The 22,479-nt window shown below is 40.0% G+C and overlaps 1 protein-coding gene across 1 annotated transcript in view; it reads right to left on the reverse strand.

Annotated features, from left to right (window-relative positions):
- brm (ATP-dependent helicase brm) overlaps positions 1 to 22,479 on the reverse strand; it is a 243,139-nt gene that overhangs the window by 110,116 nt on the left and 110,544 nt on the right. The window contains exons 11-12 of the mRNA XM_080272398.1: positions 15,245 to 15,439; positions 13,427 to 13,600 (exon numbers count right to left, since the gene is read on the reverse strand). Of these exons, the coding sequence (XP_080128524.1) occupies positions 13,427 to 13,600; positions 15,245 to 15,439 (369 nt within the window). The remainder of the gene's footprint in view (positions 1 to 13,426; positions 13,601 to 15,244; positions 15,440 to 22,479) is intronic.

The raw sequence follows: 22,479 nt of genomic DNA on the forward strand, positions 1-22,479 counted from the left end.
GATATCGCTCAACCACTTCCTATGACATGGGCTATTGATGAAGCCATGGAACCATATTATGGGCGACATGGATTCAAACAATTCATTAGAGGAAAGCCCATGAGATTTGGCTACAAGTTTTGGTGTCTATGCTCCCATGAAGGACTGTTAATGAATTTCCGCTTGTATGAAGGAAAAGACTCTGGGTTTGAGGAAGGAATGCCTGTGGGTGAATCTGTAGTCCATGCATTGCCCAAAGGAACAGTACCTAAGGGTAGCAGTGGATATGTTGACAACTTTTTTACAACACTGCCTCTTCTCCAGTTTTTCCAGGAAGCTAATATTAGTCTGACAGGTACAATTCGTAAGGACAGAGTAAGGATGTCCCAGTGTCAGACATCAAGAAAAAAGAGAGAGGGGAAGCAGAGTTGTTTCAGGAAAAAGAAAAGAAGATTGCTATTTGTACATGGAATGACAACAGTGATGTTAGGGTGGCAACAAACAGAAGTGAAAGTACATCTCTCTCAATGGGCAAATGCAAACGGTGGTCAATAAAGAAGAAAGAAGTGGCAGTAATCCCTCACCCAAACATTGTGAAGCTTTATAACAAAGGAATGGGAGGAGTAGAACTGTTTGATCAATTTAGGGGAAAGTATAGAGTGTCATTTAGGAAGCGAGTGTGGTACTTTCCTCTTTTCCGCTTTCTCCTGAATGGCTCAATTGTAAATGGATGGATTCTCTACAGAAAGATTCACAAGGTGTCACAGCTAGAGTTTCTGAGGGAAATTGTCAATGTTCTGCTAAAACCATCAGAGAAACCTCGTAGACTTGTGCCCCTAACTTCACCTGAGCATGTATGCTACGACAGAACAGATCATTATGTTGTGATGGGAGATACTCAATGGCGGTGTGGTGTGTGTAAGAAGAATGTGAAGCCTAATTGCTTCAAATGTGATGTGGCACTGCACATCCAGTGCTTTGTGGAGTATCACACAAAGAAATAGGAATGCCTATTTTTCAGTCAACTGATGTAAAAGCCTATGTCAAAGCTCTTAGTATTGCCTGTAAATAATATACAGTCATAATTTCTCAGTTTCATGAATTGATGCTTCAAAATATATAGGAGTAAGCTTTCCTGGTATTCTTTTTTAACTGCTATGAATCTTATTATAGACTGCTACTTTATATTTATGCGGCAGATTCTTGTAATAATTTCATTAGCTATACATTTTTTTTTTTTTAATTACTCTCTTTACAACAAATATTTATTAAATGAGATGGTTCAACACATAATTCTTTCATTTAATCCAGATCCATCAATAAATTTTATCATATCAATGCACAGTGATGAAAATTGAGAGTCACACCAAGGGGGACTGCTCCATAGAGCCCATTTAAATGGGCGTGCCATATTTCCTTATTGGAGGAGCAAAATTGAAAAAAACATGCATAATTCTCAGTTTTAGATCAAAATTGTTAAGTTCTATAAGAACAAACCAATTTGGATGATAAAGAAGAGTAGTCCGTGCTAAAGGGTTAAGGACAAGAGCTCCCGGATGGGAGAAGGCACCACCAACAACAAGCCATGTGCAAGGCGTTGCTCTTTTGTCAGCGGCCATCTTGCGACTGTCCTGCCAGCAGCCAGCCTTTTACAGCCAAGTGCTGCACTTTCAGCCTGTACCTTCCACTTGTATGTATATTTTTATGTATATATATATATATATATATATATATATATAGACAGATAGATAGATAGATAGATAGATAGCAGAATTTCAAATTTCGATGGGCATATGTACCTAAAAATCACCGTGAAATTCAAATAATCGAAATTTAAACTGAACTTCTTATGGGAAAAATTAGTTTGGGTCCAGGGCCTCCAAACCTAACTACCTAAAATCATGATTTTTTGCCCACACCCCCAGTAAACTTTATAAACTATAATTGTGGTTAAGTAACTGTAGTTCTGCATTGTATTGCCATACTGTCAGCAACTGTATACTTGGTGTATTTCTGCCCTTTCCTGTATTGTCATTTCTCCTTTGGCTGCAAAGATTTAGAGGTGCCAGGCTGCTCTCGTCCATTACCACTGCTACCCGAAGACCCACTCTTGCTTGCCATCTTGAAACAGGTAAGTTGCGACAAAAATACAAAGAAAATACATACATGTGAATTGCAGTGAAATGCATGTCCACAAGTGGAGGGTACAGGCTGAAATTGCAGCACTTGGCTGTAAAAGGCTGGCTGCTGGCAGGACAGTCGCAAGATGGCCGCTGACAAAAGAGCAACGCCTTGCACATGGCTTGTTGTTGGTGGTGCCTTCTCCTATCCGGGAGCTCTTGTCCTTAAACAATATGACTTTTTTTTTCTCAGTCTCTATTGCTCATTTCTATGTTCTATCTATCTATTGCCAGACGCCTCAATCCCGTTTGGGGTGGCCACAAACAAATCGCCTCCAAGTCGCCCTGTCCCCCACCATTTCAGTGCCCTGCTCCCAACTCACACCCCCCTCTCTCATATATCTCTCCACCCCATCCCTCCATCTCATCCTTGGCCTCCCCCTCCCTCATCCCCCCTCCACCTCACTCACATACACTCTCTTCGTCTTTCACCCTCCATCCTCTCCACATGGCCAAACCACCTCAGTGTGTTCCTCATAACACTTCCTATCACATCCACATCAATACCACAACGCTCCTTCATATCCTCATTCGTCAGCCTGTCTCTCCATGTGACTCCACAGGCTCCTCAACTCGTTTCCACTGCTCTCACTCTTGACTTGTGTCCTTCCAACAACGTCCAAGCTTCACTTCCGTACGTTAGAGTTGGTATCACAATACTGTCAAGTAGTAACTTTTTCACTTCCATGCTCATTTCCCTGTTTCTTATCACTGCTTTCAAAGAACCAGCAACCTTTCTTCCCTGCTGTACCATTTCAAGCACTTCACCCTCCAAACCTCCATCCTTACTCATCACACTACCCAAGTACTTAAATGCACTCACATTTTCCAATTCCTCACCATCCAACCTCACTGTACATTCACTGACTTCACCTCTCTCAAAGACCATCACTTTACTCTTCCCTACATTCACCTTTAGATTCCATTTCTTACACACTCTCTCAAACTCATCCACCAAGCCTTGCAGCTCCCCTTCGTCTTCACTCAACAACACAGTATCATCTGCAAACAACAGTACGGGGAGTTTCCAAACACTATCCTCTCTCACCAGGGCCACTCCAACATCTACTACCCTACCCTGTACCTCTTTTATTACCCCATCCATGTACAGATTGAACAACCATGGAGACATGACACATCCCTGTTTCAACCCAACTTTCAAAAGAGAAAAATTCACTTAGTTCACCATCCACACGCGCTGCAGCCTTCACACCATCGTACATACTCTTCACAGCATTCAACAACTTCCCATCTACTCCATATATTCTTAACACTTTCCACAATCCTTGTCTATCCACCCTGTCATATGCTTTCTCCAAATCCATGAAAGCCGCATACAACTTCTTTCCCTTCTCTAGAAACTTTTCCACTAAAGATCTAAGAATGAATATCTGATCTACACAACCTCTTCCCTTCCTAAAGCCTCCCTGTTCTTCTCCAACTAATTTCTCTGTTCTTTCTCTAACTCTGTCAATAAGTATCCTACCCTACACTTTTCCTATTATACTAAGAAGACAGATGCCCCTATGATTACCACACACTTCTTTTTCCCCTTTTCCTTTGTACAAGGGAATAATTATACCTGACTTCCAATCCTCCGGGACTCTACCTTCCTCCCAGGCCAATCTGCACATCTTCCACATCCATTCTACTACTATCTCTCCCCCATGCTTCAGCATTTCACCACACACTCCATCAATTCCTGGGGCTTTCCCCGATTTAACTTTCTTCATTGCTTCCACAACTTCTATCCTACTGATTTCTTCCTGTCTTCTCACCTCCCTCCTTCTCCCAGCCATTCCCCAGCCACTTATACTCGCATTACTTCCATCCTCTACGTTCAACAATTCCTTAAAGTGTTCTCTCCATCTGCTCACTTTTTCTCCCTTATCCACTAGTAATCTACCATTTTTATCTTTCACTCCCCTGCTAACTTCACTTTCACCCTGTCTTACTCTTTTCACCTCTCTCCAGAACATTTTCTTACAGTCCCTCCACTTTACACTCAAATTCCTTCCAAATTCCTCATCCACTCTCCTCCTACTCTCTCTTACTAATCTTTTCACTTCTCTCTTTCTTTCTACATATAACTCTCTCTTCCGCCTCTCAACTTCTTCCACGCCCCTATTTCTCATCCATTCATCGTATGCTTTCTTCTTTTGTGCCACAGCATGTTTCACCTCTTCAGTCCACCACGCTGTTCCTTGCACCCCCCTCCGTCTTCTCTTCCTTCCACACACCACATCACATGCTGCACATATTTCTTCTGTAAATATCCTACACACACCTTCCACGTCTTCCATCTGCTCCAATTCATATTTGCCCAATCGTTCCTCCACTTCTCTCTTATACTCTGCCTTTTTCTCATCCTCTTGTAACCTTTCCACTCTCCTTGCAACTACTCCTTCCTCTCGTCTTTCCCTTCTTCTATTCTTCCATCTTACTTGAATTCTAATTTTGGCCACCACCAAGTAGTGGTCAGAAAGTCCACTCCCCCAACCTCTATAAACTCTTGCATCCTTATATTCATAATTACCGTACTTCTCTTCGTTTCAGTATTCTGCCTACTGTAGTTGCTATCTATCTATAGCACGACGCCCTAATCCCGCAAAGGGTGGCCGCAGACAAAACGCCTCCAAGTCGCTCCGTCACCCACAATTCGACTACCCTCCCCCCAACTCACCCCCCCCTCCCTCATATACCTCTCAACTCCATCCCTCCACCTCATCCTCGGTCTACCTCTCCCTCTCCCTCCCTCCACCTCACCTACATACACCCTCTTAGTCAGTCTTTCATTCTCCATTCTCTTCACATGTCCAAACCACCTCAGTGTATTTCTCCTAATCTTGCTACCACCTGTAATTCATTTTGTTTTAGTATTTCCACTATCGATTCTCTTCCTTTAATTTCTTTTTATATAACTTCATGTTATTAAAGTATTACTTGGTTAATAATAAGTATATTTATAGAAGGACGGGGAATCGTCCTGGGTGTGAATTGTCCTAACGGAAAATCGTCCATGTTCTGACAGGGAATTATCTGACAGGGAATTGACTTGACAGTGAATTGTCTTGGAATCATATCACTGTATGCTTCATATACTGTATGAATAAATGATGTTGATTTTCATTCTCTTCTTGACACGTCACATACGATATTAGGTTAGGCTCACTCTTTTTCTTATAATTTTCCTTCACTTCTAGCATTTTGGTTCGCATCAAAAATGTTATCTTTGCTTGTTTTGGTTGGAGTCTGGCCCTGAGAGCACATGTCACATACGATATTAGGTTATGTTCATACTTTTTCTTATAATTTTCCTTCACTTCTAGCATTTTGGTTTGCATTAAAAGTATTATCTTTGCTTGTTTTGGTTGGAGTCTGGCCCTGACAGCATCGAAATACGCGACTTTGCATCGAAAAGTAAGGAAGGCAGACCATTCCAAAATGCATCGAAATTTGATTCATCGAATTCTAAACTGTCGAAATTTGAGATTCCACTGTTTTTTTTTTTTTTTGAAGGAACAGCTATTGCAGGCTCATGGCCTTTGGTTCCTTCTTCCTAACATAAAAAAAAAAGAAGAAAAAGAAACGATTTACAATGCTGGATGGTAACTATATAACCAAACTATACATTCTCTCTACATGTCAGCAAGTGGGCTGGTGGAGGGTTAGTGCCCCTCCCTGCAAAACAAATAACTCAAAGTCAAATGGCCACCCCTTACGGGGTTATGGCGTCTGGCAATAGAGAGAGAATTATATTGTTGCTATTCTCAATCATTTTCTGTAGATAACTAACCATGTCTGACAACATCTCCTGGTATTCATCGTCATGCCATGCTCTTGCCTTAGGGGGAACATATGAGGCCATTAGAGGGAAAACCAGGTAAGCGCCAAAAAAATAAAACAGAAAAAAAACGCTGTTAAAGTTTGTGTACTTTAAATATGACATAACTTTTCAATCAATGAAGATATTCTGCTCTTTTTTTTTTTTCCATGTAGCCTAATTCATCTACTTTTCCGTAATGATACTCAGACGCTGATAATTAGTGGTATTTTAAATGAAAAAATTCAATAACATCTTTCTCCTCTTGTTAGACGACAATCGACGACAAAGTAGCAGTACTTTTACCCATAATATGTGTTATTGTAGGTCAGCTATAAGATATTGAGACTGAAAATATGTCAGTAGGTAAGTAAGGACATGTGCCTTTATGGTGGTGTCATAAAAAAAAAAGCTTGGTGGTATCCATCGAGCCACGTGATTGGCGCGTCTTGCAGCCACCTCCTGCTGTGTGGCGCTCGCCTGGTTTTCCCTCTCAATCTTAGCCTCACATACATGCGGCTTACGATAAGTGCGTGTTTTGACATGAATACTATGGTAAAATCGCCTTAACTCAAGTAGGAAAACCAGACATGATGTTGGTTTCCAAGGATGCAGTACAATACTTGGGAGAAGAAAATACTAAGCCAAAATGGACCTAATGGTAATGTCATGGAGTGGTTGGCTATCAATAGCAGTACGGTCGTTCACAGCCCTTTAAAAATCGTAATTTTCAACCATCTTAGGGACATCTTTTTCACTTAAACCCTTGTTGTAGTGGTAGAAGAGGATTTGGGGAAAAAAGTGGTATATGTAACTCCGTTTCTGGCCGGGGTGGCGCTTACCTGGTTTTCCCTCCATGCGCCTCATATACTACTGCCATATCTCTCTTGCCATTCTCTCCATTTTCTAATTTCATACTTGTCACTTCAGCCCTACTCTCTCCCATTTTCAGAGTATCTACATTTATGTTGTTCTTCACTGTTATCATCATTCCTCCTCCTGTTTTTTCTTTTCTGTCTCTTCTCCACAGTTTGTATTTACCATCTCTCATATGGATATCAATATCCTCTCTTAACTTGGTCTCTACAAAGCACATAACATCAGGTTCATGTACCCTCAAGAAATCGTTGATTTCTAACCTTGCCAATATTAAACCATCAACATTAGTAATATGCCACTTTCAAACTTTTTTCGTTGTTTTTTATACCCTCTTCTCTCCTTCTCTCCATTGGTACCACTTCCTTAATTCTGATCCATAACTCTCCAATAAAACACTGTCTTCTCTTCCTCCGTTCTCTGTTTGTTTTTTGCCTTAGCTTCCTTTACTAACTCCTATAGTTTAGCTCTTTCTTCCTCATTTGCATCTCTCCTTGTCCAAACATTTTTGAACCCCTCTTTGCCTGATAAATTCCATGTTGATTGATGATTTAATTTACCATTACCTGGGACTTAAACTTTACCTTTAACGGCCTCGCCCCTCCTTCCTCGTACTTTCCTAACCTAAACGCTTCTTCAATCTCTTCTTGAGCTTTATTGTTACCTTCCATAACCGCAGATATTATCTCTTTAACCTTAATCAGTTCTTCTCTTTCTGATCTTAGTAATACATTTTTCTTTTATTCCAGAAATTATTACACATTTTTTCTTATCTGCTACATCCCTGACTAAAGATTCTCTACTTCTCAGTACCCTAACCACTTCCTTCTCCACCTTTTCTTGCTTTGTTGTTCTATAATCTCTTTCAAATTTACATTTCCTTCCTCCTGAATTTTCTTCCAACCCTTATGTTGCTCCTTGATTTCCTTAATGCTCTCATCTTCCATCCTTGATTTTCTTTCATACTCATCTAGTTTACTTTTCATCCTGTCCCTTTCTCCTTCCTACCTCTTATTTTCCCTCTTGAGCTATGTGTGTGTTCTTACCTTACCTAATTGTATCTTTACAGGAATGAGTCAAGCTCGTACTGTCCCGTGTCTTAAACCATATTTATCATACATATCCTTAAATTTGTGAATTGTTTTGGCACACACTATTTCATTCGACAGTGCATTCCATTGATCAATTGCTCTGTTTGGGAAACTGAATTTCCTTACATCTTTATCACCTCTCTTCTTATGCAGTTTTTTGCAGTGTCCTCTTGCTGATGCTTCTCCATATGTTAAGTACTGTAATCATTTATGTCTATTTTCTCCTTCCCTGATATGCACTTATATAGCATTATCATGTCACCTCTTTTCCTTCGCTCCTGTAGTGTTGGTAGATTCAGTTTATTTAGTCTTTCTTCGTAGCTTAGGTCCCTTAAGCTTGGTATCCATCTTGTAGCGGCCCTTTGAACTTTTTCAATCTTGTCTATGTGCTTTTTGAGATGAGGACTCCAGACTACTAATGCATATTCCAGGGTTGGTCTAATGAATGATGTTATTATCCTTCTTAGCATGTCTTCATTTATGTATGTGAATGCTATTCTCATATTTGCAAGCAGTGTATACATGTTCCGTACCTTCTCGCTGATGTGGTCAGCCGGAGATAGTCTGCTATTGATAATCACACCTAGGTCTTTCTCTCTTTCTGATGTGTATAGGGTTTTATTTCCTAACTTATAATCCCAATCAGGTCTTTTTCCACCTTTACCAAACTTGATTACATGACTCTTGTCCACATTGAATTCCATTTGCCATGTACTACTCCATTCATGAAGTTTATTTAATTCTTCTTGTAGCTCTTTACAAGAGTCTGTGTTAGTAATTCTCCTTTGTATTTTTGCATCATCTGCAAACATACAGTATTCAGATAGCTCTAATTTCCAGTGTTACTGTGTGTGTGTGTGTGTGTGTGTGTATTTACCTAGTTGTGATGTACAGGAAATGAGCTATGCCTGTGGGGTCCCATCTCCGTGTCTCAACCGGTCAAACTTAGCTTTAAATTCATTTATGTTTTTTGACCTGACAGTCTCTTTGTTCAGACTATTCCAGAGGTCAATGCATCTACATGGAAAACTGTATTTCTTGATATCTTTCAAGCAACTTGTCTTTTTCAATTTCTTTCCATGTCCCCTTGTTGCTCCCTCATCCCATACAAACAAATCTTCTCTGTCAGTTTTGTCTACACCCATCATGGCCATGAACAATGCAATCATGTCGCCCCTCTCTATTCTTTCATCCAAGGAAGGCAGACCCAGCTTTTCTAGTCTTTCCTTGTATGACAGATCTGCCAGGCTAGGGACCATCTTGGTTGCTGTTCTTTGTATTTTCTTGATCTTGTTTAAGTCTTTCTTGTCATGTGGGGACCACACCACTGTTGCATATTCCAACCTGAGGCAGATCATAGCCTCTATCAATTTTTTCATCATCTCCTCATCCATGTAATTAACCCATTAACTGCGCATGGCAGTTTTTTGGAGGTGTCCATGGTGTGCAGACATAGGGGTAAAAATGAAGATTTAACAAAGGCCAAATTTTGTCTTAGGAATTGAAAGAACACATGCCAAAGTATATAGTAACGAAATATTAGCTCAATATTTACCTTGGTAAAGCCATGGATGAACATCAAAGTGTCTGATTCCCCACTGGAATGTATGGTTTTCGTTTTCTTTTTCGTTTTTTATTTCGGTTTCGGTTTTGAAGGCTGAAACATCCTTGCATGGGTCGGCCTTGGTCACCATGGCACTATATTCGAAATTCACCTGCGCAGCCAGGGCTGTATTGAGCAGTCGCACTCAGAACAGGCCAGGATGTATAGAGCAGTTAACGGGTTAAATGCCACCCTTATGTTTGTCAAGGGCTTTTATGTCTCCCAGAAAATCTTGATAATGTTTTCTTTTTCAGGCAACAAATTATCCTGGACCAACACTCCCAGGTCCTTCTCTTTTCTCGCTTTTCTGATTGGTTCCTTTCCATCCATCCATCATCCAATCCTATGTTGCCCCATGAGGAGCACAGGAGCCAGGGGCTAGGCAAGTTGGTCCTGACATTTAAGATGAGAGTGACCGGCCTCACTCATCCCTCAGTGGCATAATGTGGCCAATAAATCCAAACCATACCTTGGATGTAAACCTACACAGGATCAATCTGATTGAAGCACCTTAATTACCCACTAAACCACCAGGTCCCATAATTTGGATATATGGTTACCACCCAGCATAGTAAATGGTTTCCTGGCTGCAAGAAACCATTTGGCTTGTCACTCAGTGTGGAATCGTTCATAGGCAGAAGGAAGAGGAAAGAGTGAAGGGAAGAAAGACAAAAGACGGAGTGTAAAGTCACCCGTTGGCAGAGGGAAGAGGAAAGAATGAAGCAAAGGAATACAGAAGAGGGAGGAAGGAAGAGAGGAATGGGTAGACACCCAAAGCAGCACTACATCGAGTGAATGGATGTTCATTTCCCATCGAGTAATTCAGAGGTGGCCTCTTGGTACTTTTACCCATTTCCAATATCTTGCCTTTTTTTCCACTGAAATTAATTTCTCATACCTGGCTCCAATCATAAATCCTGTCCTGGTCTTCCTTCAGCATTTTACAATCTTCTTCAACTTCTACACTCCTCATGATCTTTTGTCAGGACTCCATATTATAATTACAAATCATAATAGATAGATAGATAAATAGACAGATAGACAGACAGATAGAAGCAGCAAGTCAGATGATGAGAAGGTATTGTGTCTGCGAGAATCGAGCAATGCTAAACATGCTTACACACTCTAACTCGAGGAATGCTTTATAGGCACACAACAGCACCTAGTGACCATACACACACATACACACATACTCACACACAGGCTTCTAGAACATTCCAACAACAGTGTAACACACGTGACACGACCCCTGCTACACCAGAATTTAGGAAGCAGAGCTCAGGAGGAGGCTAGCGATAGAACCGACAGGTAGTGGAGAGAGTGAACAAGAAGAGGGGTCCAACTAGACGTACTTAGTGTATTCAGTCTCTGTAATACATACACTGCTCAACTTAAAGATTTTCTCTGAAGATAATAAATCAAGATAAACTCCCTGTATTCATCTTTAACTCCTACTACAAGAATCGAGAGTCACACTTTGTATCATCTGCAAATAGACTTGCGTAACGGCTCATTCCATCCACCATATCGTTTACGTAAATCAGGAATATTACAGGTGTCAGCACCGAGCCCTGCAGGACTCCACTTGCTACTTCCCTCCACTCTGACATCCATCCATCATCCAATCCTACATTGCCCCACGAGGAGCGTAGGAACCCGGGGCTAGGCAGTTGGTTCTGACATTTAAAATGAGAGTGATACTCTGACATCTTGTCTTTTATCACTGTCCTTAACTGCCTGTCTCTCATAAAGTTTCTCATTCACTCCAAGAGGTTTCCCTTTAGTCCTCCTATGTGCTCCAATTTCCACATAAGTCACTTATGGGGTACCCTGTCAAAGGCCTTCTCTAGATCTAAGTACTGAACACACAATCCACCCAACTATCTCTCTCCTATAGAACATCAATTTCCCTTAAGTAGGGGCTCAACAAATGGTGCGTTTGAGCACATGCACGCATGCTTGTGTATGTCCATTAGTGAGTTTGTGTAATGGGTCCTATATATAATAACTTGAGCAAAGGTTTATAAATGAACTATTTCAGTCTGCTGTTAGTAACCACTGATTGTACTCTGTTTAGGTATCGTATAAAAGATATCTTTTTAAAGCTATCTATGTCTGTGTTGCAATGCTGAGTGTTACGATGGTATCAACATGTCATGATGCCAGTAGTATACCGAGACCTCAAGGGAAAATAGATATGTTGTCACATAATTACAGTAAAATATCATGGAAATTACTGCACTTAGAAATAAACTAGCTCTCACTGCCCTTTTATGAACAAAACCTTTAGTAAACACTGTAATGTACAGTCGGCCTAAGAAGTGACAGTGGAGTATCCAGAAGTTTTCGGTCAGCAATAGTGCACATACTCTTCCTTATATCTCCACGAGGTGAAACCTAATATGTAAAATTGTCACAAAAAACAATAAATCAATGCCAAAGTACCTGTATATTTCAAAATTGTAGGAAGCAGTTCATTAGTTACGATAAAAGGAAATCCTAAACGGAACTAATTGAAATTTCACAACTATCGCTAAAGGACTGTCAGGAATAATTTGTGGAGTTCAAGTCTAGTATGGTAACACGCATTAATTTTTTAGCAGCGTATGACTGAACAAAAGGGAACTTCAATAAACAATTAAAATTAATAATTATTATTTATAAAATAATTTCCGTTACAATACTAGGGAATAATTTAATGTCATTTATTTCCGTTTCCAATGTCTCCATGGACGACGACAGAAAGCAGGAAGGTGGCACAAGCCAGTAAGCTATTTTAAATGTTTTGATCAACACGCACAAAAGGAGATAACATTTACTCAAAGACATGCAGTTATTACACTGTCTTTGGCCAGTTTTCCATCAAGAAAAATCTCTGGATTATTTAATATATGCCAGAGGGCTATCGGTAAAAAAAAAAAAAAAAAAAAAAAAAAAAAGAACCTCGAAATTTGCCTAGAGTTGGAGCTCCTTGGAGGAGCTCCTTGGAGAATGCTAACTTCTGTCATAGTCTGATATCTTCAGTGTATAATCAATTAGCAAGAGTAATAAAATGCAGGTTCATAAACAAATAATTGAGTTCAAAACTTCCAAATCTGCATTTTCTGTTCAGCTGGACATTACAGTTTACTTAAAAAGACAGATATTAAGATTAAAAGATAAAGAGTGCGTGCTTTTGCATTGCAAGAGTTTGTGAACTCATGTTTTGGTCCTGTTTATTGCTTAGTGTAAGAGAGAAAGGCAGAATCTGTCATACCTCCTTACAAGTAAAAATAATTTTGCATCAGTTGGGAAAAAAGTTGCTAATTATAAGAATTACAGTCGAGAGAAAGACGGAATAAAAGGCAGTATGGTCTTGTTGCAACCGCAGGTAGGGTATTATTATTACGAACAATAATTTCATTGTTATGGCATCCTTATTGTTGCTGGATCATCACCACAGCATTTGAAAATAAGGCAGTGTATTGCAGTCACAAGAAGTTTCCTTAACTGGTCTTCAAAACTAGAGCATCTGTATTTGAAATCCTGGGAAACAAATCAGGAACACGGAGTTATAGGCCTACTGCCCACCACGCGCGGAGTAATACATTTCACATTCATTCAAATCGGGAAAGGTAACTATATAAGTGTTAACTTCTAATATATCACTGCCTCCTATATAAGTGTTAACTTCTAATATATCACTGCCTCCTGTAATTCATTTTGCATAATTCTCAGCGTGATGTAATATATATTTTATTTAATATGACGTGATGAAGGCATTGAATGTTTACCTTATATTCACTGTTTCATTGAACGTATGGCAGTGCAGAGTGACCGAAGCAATCTGAAACTCTGCCATCACTTCTTGGGGCGACTGTACAATGCATCTTACCTTTTCCCCTGTCGTAGCAAATGGAGCATTAAACCACTGCTCAAATGTAGAGCAAGACTTAAAGATTGATGGGAGAAGGAAGTTGAGAAGAGCCCACAGCTCAGGTAGCTTATTCTGAAGAGGTGTTCCTGTCAGTAGCAGGCGGTGTGGTGCATTGTAGAAAGTATTCAGAGTCTGCAAAAAGAGATGTCATTAACCCTTTGAATCCTGGTATCAGTATTTTTTTTTTTTTCCCTACCACCAGTCAGATTTATTCAGCTTGGTATAGATTCTTTGTGCTGAAGGAGGTTTATTCTGGCTGTTTATAATCAAAGCAGTTTAAAATGTATATCCTAATCTGAATAAAACTGTCACATGCCAAGACTAAAATAAAAAACACATTCCTAGGCTAAACAAAAACTCAATGCAAATTAACAGAGTACAGAGTCATAACATAACCCAATAACAGAAACCCAAGGCATAATTACTGTTATCCCTGTGGGAGCCTCAAAGTATGTAAAGGAATAACAGTACTGAATCTCAATGAAAAGTTTCAATAATGCAGCTTTAACATTCATCATCATCTTGACACTGACCTCTTTTTCATTTTTCCATTTAAGGATGGAGGTAAGGTAAGGGCGGGTCCACACGTGCTCTTGAACATATGTTGGCAACATGTCTGGCAACATGTTCGGGAACATGTTTGCAGCAGTATTTCGACAGGTGTATGCAAACATGTTTCAGTGCAGCTTCGAACACTGGCAGTAGAGGCGATGGGATAAGTGTGTCCATACCAGGCCACTGAGACTTCATCATGATGTTGCCAATATGATCTGGACTCTGCTGTTCCCAACATGTTTGCAGCGTGTTCGTTACTGTATTGCTTACATGTTGCCTGCACTAGTTTGAGCACACGTGTGGATGCACCCTTAGATACAGACAGCATACAAGGAAATAACACTATTGGGAGAGAACTAATCAACAGCAGGCTCAGTAAAATTGGTCATACACTCATTCATTTGTCGTTCCCTGACTCATGACTCAACAGGTATAACCATCCACACATTTTTTTTTTTTTTATTGTTAACAGATACATTTGACATTACCTACCAGACAGTCAATCAGATGACTACATAACTAAAAAGGAGATGCCAAACCCTTCATGAGTTTTTCCATATATAATTCATCCAACCAACTTGATCCCATCAGTTCTCTAGTCTCACGAGCTCCCATAGTTCATTTTCTTAGACAAATATTTATCACATCCATCTACTTTCTTTTTAGCCTATCATGCCTCCTCCTACCTTCAATCTTTTAATGTGGTTACAATTTATATTAGTGCGAGAGTTAAAATTTACTTCCATATTATGGCAACCAGTATACTTACTGTGCTTATCCCATAGGGATAATTTTAGGGACTGCTCTCTCATGTAAGCAGGAGATCTGAGGAGGTCCTTCATGGTGTGAACTGATGTTGTGCATTAGCTACATTGCTGTCATAAATTTTTTATTTCTTTGTTTTTTAATAAGAGGTCTAGTGGTCTAGTGAGCTAAGGCACTCGAACTATGTGTGGCCCATAAGGGTATTTCTGTAGTTTTTTTTTTTTCCCTCATGAACAACTGCTTAGGAAGCAGCAACTAGTCAGAACATGAATGTCTGCAGTTGGCAGCTTAGCCCCCAGTCCCTACATTCCTGATGGGGCAATGGTAGACTAGAGAATAAAATTGGCATAGTATAGCATAAGAAGTTTTATCTATTACTCATAAACCTGATAGGAAAAATAAGTAAATAAATAAATAAACATCCATGGTACTTTCTGATCCAAAAAGTTTTCATACCTGAGTCAATTTGCAGTGATGATTCTTCATACGATGACCTTCATCAATGATCATATATTTCCATCGGAGCTTGGACAAGACAGCTTTATCTTTAATAATGTACTCATACGTTGTCAGCAAAACATTCAACTTGGTTGCTCTCATCTGGCTCTGTACAATTCTACGCACTTGTGGGGATCCCTTATATACTACAACCTGGAAGTGGAAAATTTAAAAAAAAAATAAATCTCAACCATTTTAAATTTCAAAAGGTAAAACAGTACACTTACTGAACCTGTTCACAATATAGTGCAATAGCCAAAGTATGGATTCCAGATTTCAGAAAATATCAGTCTTCCTAAAGAATTTTGAAAGGATCAGTTTACTGACAAAATTTTATGGAAGTTCATATTTACCACTGACACACTCCCAGTTCAGCTTCCAGGATCACTGTTACACTGAAAAGGGCCACAATAATCAAAAGTATCCCAAGCTAGCTCAAGCTGGACTCACCTGAACAAGAAGATTCATTTCATAATTTTTTGTTCTGTGATTCTGTCTCGATGGCCAAAAAATGTTTATTGATGAACCTTCAAAATCATGACTGTGGGATAATAAATTGGAGCCTTGACACAGGAAATACAGAAGAAATACCAAGAATGTCGGCATCTACACATATAACTGATGGTAATGATACACTCCAAGCTTTCCATAAAATCCAGTTTTCCAAAAGCCTCTTCATCTGACCATTTTAGATTTTAGGAATGTTTTGCACACACACACACACACACACACACACACACACATCACTTTCACCTTAAATGTCAGGACCAACTTGCCTAGACCCGGGTTCCTACGCTTCTTATTGGGCAACGTACAACTGAATGATGGATGGATGGATGGATGGATGTATATATATATATATATAAATACATATCAACAAGTGGGTTGGTGGAGGGTTAGTGCCCCTCCCCGTAAAACAAATAACTCAAAGTCAAATAGCCACCCTTTATGGGATTATGGCATCTGGCAATATATATATAAAAATATATATATATATATATATATATATATATATATATATAAATACATATCAACAAGTGGGTTGGTGGAGGGTTAGTGCCCCTCCCCGTAAAACAAATAACTCAAAGTCAAATAGCCACCCTTTATGGGATTATGGCATCTGGCAATATATATATATATATATATATATATATATATATATATATATATATTCATTCATTTTCCAATCCTACGTTGCCCCATGCGAAGTGTAGGAGCCTGGGGCTAGGCAAGTTGGTCCCGACATTTAAGATAAGAGCGACCACTCTCACTCATCCCTGAGTGGCATTACGTGAGCAATAAAGCCCAACCACCAGCTGGATATAAACCTTCACCACCTCAATCCAATTGGAGCGCCATAATTACCCACTGAACCACCAGGCGCCAAAATTTAGTTACATGGTTACCACCCAGCATCGTAAATGGTTTCCAGGTGTACAGAAAACCATTTGGCTCATCACTCAGTGTACAGTCACCCACAGGCAGAAGGGAGAGAAAAGAAAGAAGAAAAGAAAAGACAGAAGAGGGAGTGTAAAGTCACCTGTAGGCAGAAAGACGTGGCATGAATGAAGGAAAGAAAGACAAAAGAGGATGGAAAGAAAGAAGGATGGAGGAAAGGAAAGGGCAGATACCCGAGAGCAGCACTACATCAACTGAGTGGATGGTGGGTGCTGTGGTTGAACCAGCGTCACATACTAGTACGCTTGCACCTAATCAGCTAAAGGCAGGCCGATTACACTTGGTTCGCAGACTACACATACATCCAAAGCCACTACAACACTACAATCACACTCACATGCACTTCTCACCCTACACACAATCTCTACCAGACAGCCTAAGCCACTGGGTAAAGAAACATTGGCTGTATTGTCCCTGCTTCGGTAGCGATAGGCCAGTCCTGCAGTGGACGTCAACGGCTGATGATGATGATGATGATGATATGTATTTATATATATATATATACAGGCACTCCTCAAAATAAGTCAGAGATGTGTTTTAAGATAACACAACTTTTCCAAACACATTAAATGATAATATAAATGGGGGGAATTGGCATAATTACTTTACAGACAATTTTGAAACCTCAACAGGAAATGTTTCCTTCATAAATGAGAAGGGCGATTGTTAACTTTTATCTTTTTCAGCTTCATGAGTGAATTCACTCATGAAGCTGAAAAAGATAAACGGCTTCCATTCCTGGACATTCTAGTTAACAATCACCCCTCTCATTTATCCACGAGTGTTTACCGGAAACCTACTTTCACTGGCCTAGGCACAAACTTCCTCAGTTACATCCCGTACAGTTTTAAGATCAACAGTACTACAACGTTGTTCAACAGAGCATACAATTGTCGCTCCTCATGGCTTTCTTTCCACTCCGAAATTTGTTTCTTAAGAACCTATTTTGCCAATAGTAGGTACCCCATCAGTGTTTTCGAGAAACTATTAAGCATGTTTTTAAATTCAAAGTTTTCCTCAATCAGGTCTGTTCACACTGTAGATAAGGAGTGTTTGTATATCAAGATCCCATACTTAGGTTCATTTAGTTACGAAATTAGGAAAACAATAAACAAACTTCTCCATGATTGTTCTCCATAAATTAATTTTAAGATATTCTTAACAAACAAGAACACTATAGGTAGCTTTCTTAAGCATTCATCTTGTCTTCATACTAACCTCCAGTCCAATGTGGTTTACCGGTATTTATTTTCATGTTCTAGCTGTCCTGCTAGATACGTGGGGTCGACCTCACGTTGGATGCTCCACCGAATTCTTGAGCACCAAGGTAAATCCACTAGGACTGGAAGGTTCCTCTCTAAACCCTCTTATTCTTCTATCAGAGAGCACTCTCACCTTTCTGATCACCCTTTCTCTTCTGCAGATTTTCGGATACTAACCTCATGTCAGTCCTACTCTGACCTCATCACTACCGAATCCGTCCTGATTCATAGAATGCAACCCAGTCTCAATAACTCGACAAAAGCGCTACCCAACTATTCACGCAGTAACTACTTTTAACAGGTCAACTCCTACTCTTTTTATTTCATTTTTTAATATATAATTATGTTTAGCATAGTTAGCCTTTGTCCTGATCTTCAGATTTTGCAAGCATTAAACATGGTACTTTTATGCTTTACCCACTTTTTATATTGCTTCCCCCTTTTTTCTTTTTTATGTAAGTTTATGTTTTGTACACAGGTTTTTTTTATTTCTCCTGACATTGATCGATGATTGTTGTCTTTTGAACTTTTAGATCCACTGATGATGGAGCTTGTGTCTCCGAAACGTTTGGATTAATAATAAAGATGCTGTACATCACAACGTTGGTACTACTTTTCCTGACAAGACTAAGGCTGGTAGTATTAAACTACCTCTTCGCACGAGCGAAGAGGTTCCTCGTACAGCGCACGATGTCTCTCGGGGTTGAAAGTACTGGAATATGAAGCAGGAGCATCTACCCGCCTCTTCCCAAATATCTTCGTATCTTTTTTTAAGCTGATATCATATTCATGTAACTAGTTAGTACCTTTACATTCACGAAATGCATTTGCAAATTTTTAAATGTTTGTTATCATTTTTTTGTGTGTGGTACTATCTTTATTTACAGATTTTAGGAGACTGGTGCTACCCGTTTATGATCAAACTACTGCTACCACTATAGGCTAGAGCTCAGTGACTGCTACATGCGCACAGCCCAGTCGTTGACTTCTATCATTCCCAAGTTACCTGTGTCTCATACAGTGGTGATCCAGGCAACGTCACAGCTTATTTCCGAGAGCACTTTATGTAACAGACTTGTAAACCATTCCACTTTTCACTACTGTCTTCAGAAAGGCAAGCACATGGTATATTTAAGGCTAAATTCTAGCTGCCGTAATCCTAATCACTTCCTTTTTACGGTAGCCAAATCTTAACCTAAATAACCTAACCTAACATATATCTAACACAGCAGAAAAAACAAACATGCCCGCTAAATTCTAGCGGGTAAAGCTGAACTGTAGCATTATTAACCTAACCTGACTAAAACTGACCTGACCTAACCTAACCTAACTTGTTTCTAACTTAACTGAACCACCAAACCAAACAACTTAATTCTAGCTGCCGTAATCCTAACCGTTAGATATATATATATATATCATCATTATCATTTGGACCTCCTTTCTCACCCTAGAGCACGGTGAGGAGTCGCAATGTCCGGACAGCCCAAATTTTCCGAATCCCATGGGCCATGTTTCCATTCACTCACCATTCAAGCTCACAGAATCCTGGCTCTATCTGATATGCCAATAAACATCCACCACATTTTGTAGCTTCACATGAACATATCTCACAGAGTCAATCCGGACGCTGTCATGTTAAAAAGGGCACCAAATCCCTGATCATGCACTTCTCACAATATTCATCCAGCCAGCTAGATCTTTTGTCTGTCCGCTAAACTCACCAACTTCCAAACCTCTCTTCCTCACACGCTCATCCACCATATCGCTCCACCTTCTCCTTGGCCTACCCACCTTCTCCCTCCTTCAAATTCCCTCAGATATACCTTTTTCACCACTCTACTGTTATCCATTCCCTCCACATGACCATACCATCTCAGTACACTCTCTTTGATTCTGGTATCCACAGACTTCCTCACTCCACATCTTTCATGAATGGCATTATTTTGTATCCTATCCACTCTCTGTGCTCCACATACATTCCTCAGCAGTCCCATGTCCACTGCTCTCACTCTTGACTTTTGATTTCCATGCCACACCATAGTCTCACATCAATACATTAAAGTTGGCACTAACACTCCTTCACGTAAGCCTCATGTAGCTGCAACACTCAAGCCTCTGTTTCTTATTGAGGCCTTCATTGCACCAGGTACTTCCTTGTGTAACTCAACTTTCCACTTCTTTTGCATATTTTCCTCTTTTCTATCAGTGTACCCAGGTATTTAAACTCTCTCACCAATTCCAGTCTCTCTCCATTCAATATAACATCACACTGGGAGTCACCTTCTCTCTCAATAACCATCACTTTATTCTTTTCTACATTTATTCTCAAGGCACGATGCTCAGAGACATCAGCAAAACTCTGCACTAGTCTACCAAGTTCTTGTCCGGTATTTGCAAGTAGTACTGCATCATCATCATACAACAAATTTGGGATATTCCATCCATAACCGTTCATTACTAATGCAATCTCCTTCTCTATTACTCGTGCTTTTACTTCTCCCATCACCCCATCCATATATATATTGAACAACCACGAGGACATCACACAACCTTGTCACACGCCCACGCCGATCGTGAACCATTCACTTAGATGCCCATTTAACCTTGCACATGCTTCACTGACTCTTGTCAGCACCTAGCAGCTTACCATCTACACCAAACATGCACAAAATCTTTCACAATCCTTCTCTCTCTACTTTGTCATATGCTTTTTCCAGATCAATGAATGCCATAAACACCTTGTGGTCCTTCTAACAAGCCTTATCTGTCTCACAGCAAATATTTGATCCACACATCCTCTGCCACTCCTGACGCCACCCACCCTGTTTATCTGTTCATCGTTCACCAGGACTTCTGATATCTCCCTTACCCTCTCTATAATAATTCTCCCATATGCCCTCCCTATCACACTCAATAAATTTATGCCATAAAAATTCTTGCACTCACTTCGCTCACCTTAATTTTTGTACAGGAGTAAAACCGAAGCCTTTTTCCACTCTGCTGGCACAGCGTCACTCATCCATGCCTACTTACATATCTACAACAAGCACTTCAGTCCACTATCTTCACTACACTTAACCATCTCTGCGTACACCTCATCAACCCTTGCTGCTTTCCCATTTTTCAGCCGTTTCAGAGCGTTCTTCACCTGTGAGAGGGTCACGTTTCTTATCACTGCATTCCTTCTCTGCACACCCCCAAAACCAATCACGTTTACAGTCACTCTGCTCTCTTTATTCCCATTCATGAACATCTTATTCCCATTCAACATATTCTTTTCATCTGGTACTTACTTCACCTCAATGGGTTAATAAGCTACCACTTACATCCTTCACACTTTCACATTTCTTTATGCTGCCACTTCTACATTTCCACACCTCTCTCTAAAATAATATCTTATTTTATGAGTAGTTTGCATTCATTTTTCTTCCTAGCTCATCATTTACCTCCTTCTTTTTCCTCTTCACTAGTCTTTGTATGTGCTTCTTGCTCTCAATATATTCAGTTCTTATTTCAACTGAACCCCTGTCCTGTAATCACTCTAGCCACTTGTTCCTCTTTTCCTCCACAGCTCTCTTAATCTGTTCATCCCACCATGCTGTACCTTTCTTCTTTGCTGTAACTCTTGCCACACCATATAATGCTTTAGCATTCCTAACTAAGCAATCCCTATATGCATTCCACAGGCTATCCAGATCCATTCTATTCCAATTCACTGATTCTAACTCCTCCCCTACTTTGGTCCTGTATTCATCTGCCATTTCTTTGATTCCTTCTCGACTTTCAGTCTTTCTCCGACTGCTCCTCTCTCTCCTGGTCCACCTCACACCTCTCGGCTTGATCTTGCATACCACAATCATATGATCTGATAGATCTCCACATCGTCCTCTCACGGCATCCTATCAACAACCACTCCAGGCATCGACCTCTCTACGAGCACATTATCAATCAGGCTTCTTTCAACACAATCCCTGTTTCCTCTATACCACGTATATTTATGTGCATCTTTGTGTTTGAAATACGTGTTACAAATGTACAGTACGACCTCCTGTCCTGACACATATCCTTCCGTCGCTTCCCATTACCATTTTCTCCTGGCACTCCATTACAACCCATTATGTCATCCACAGAATCAGTGCCCACTCTTTCATTCATATTGCCCATTACATTGACCTTATACCTCATGGGCATTTCTCTCTTCATCCGGCTCATCCCAAAACCTGTCTTCTCTCTCTCACTCCTGTCATCACGCGGTGTATACGCTACAATCGCAGCCACTTTCACCTTCTCAAACTTGAACTTGACACATACACCTCGTACTGACACATTTGTAATCTTTCATTCCACTCTGCCACAGTTCATTCATCAACAAAGCAACTCCTTCCTTACATTTTCCTTGCCCATTCAAGCCTGACCTCAAACATTTTACAACCTCCCACTACTCCACTCCACACTCTTTCATCTTTGTTTCAC

The sequence above is a fragment of the Coenobita brevimanus genome, chromosome 50 (assembly GCF_032717465.1).
Source record: "Coenobita brevimanus isolate Jiangsu-jjx chromosome 50, ASM3271746v2, whole genome shotgun sequence".
NCBI classification, from domain to species: Eukaryota; Metazoa; Arthropoda; class Malacostraca; order Decapoda; family Coenobitidae; genus Coenobita; species Coenobita brevimanus.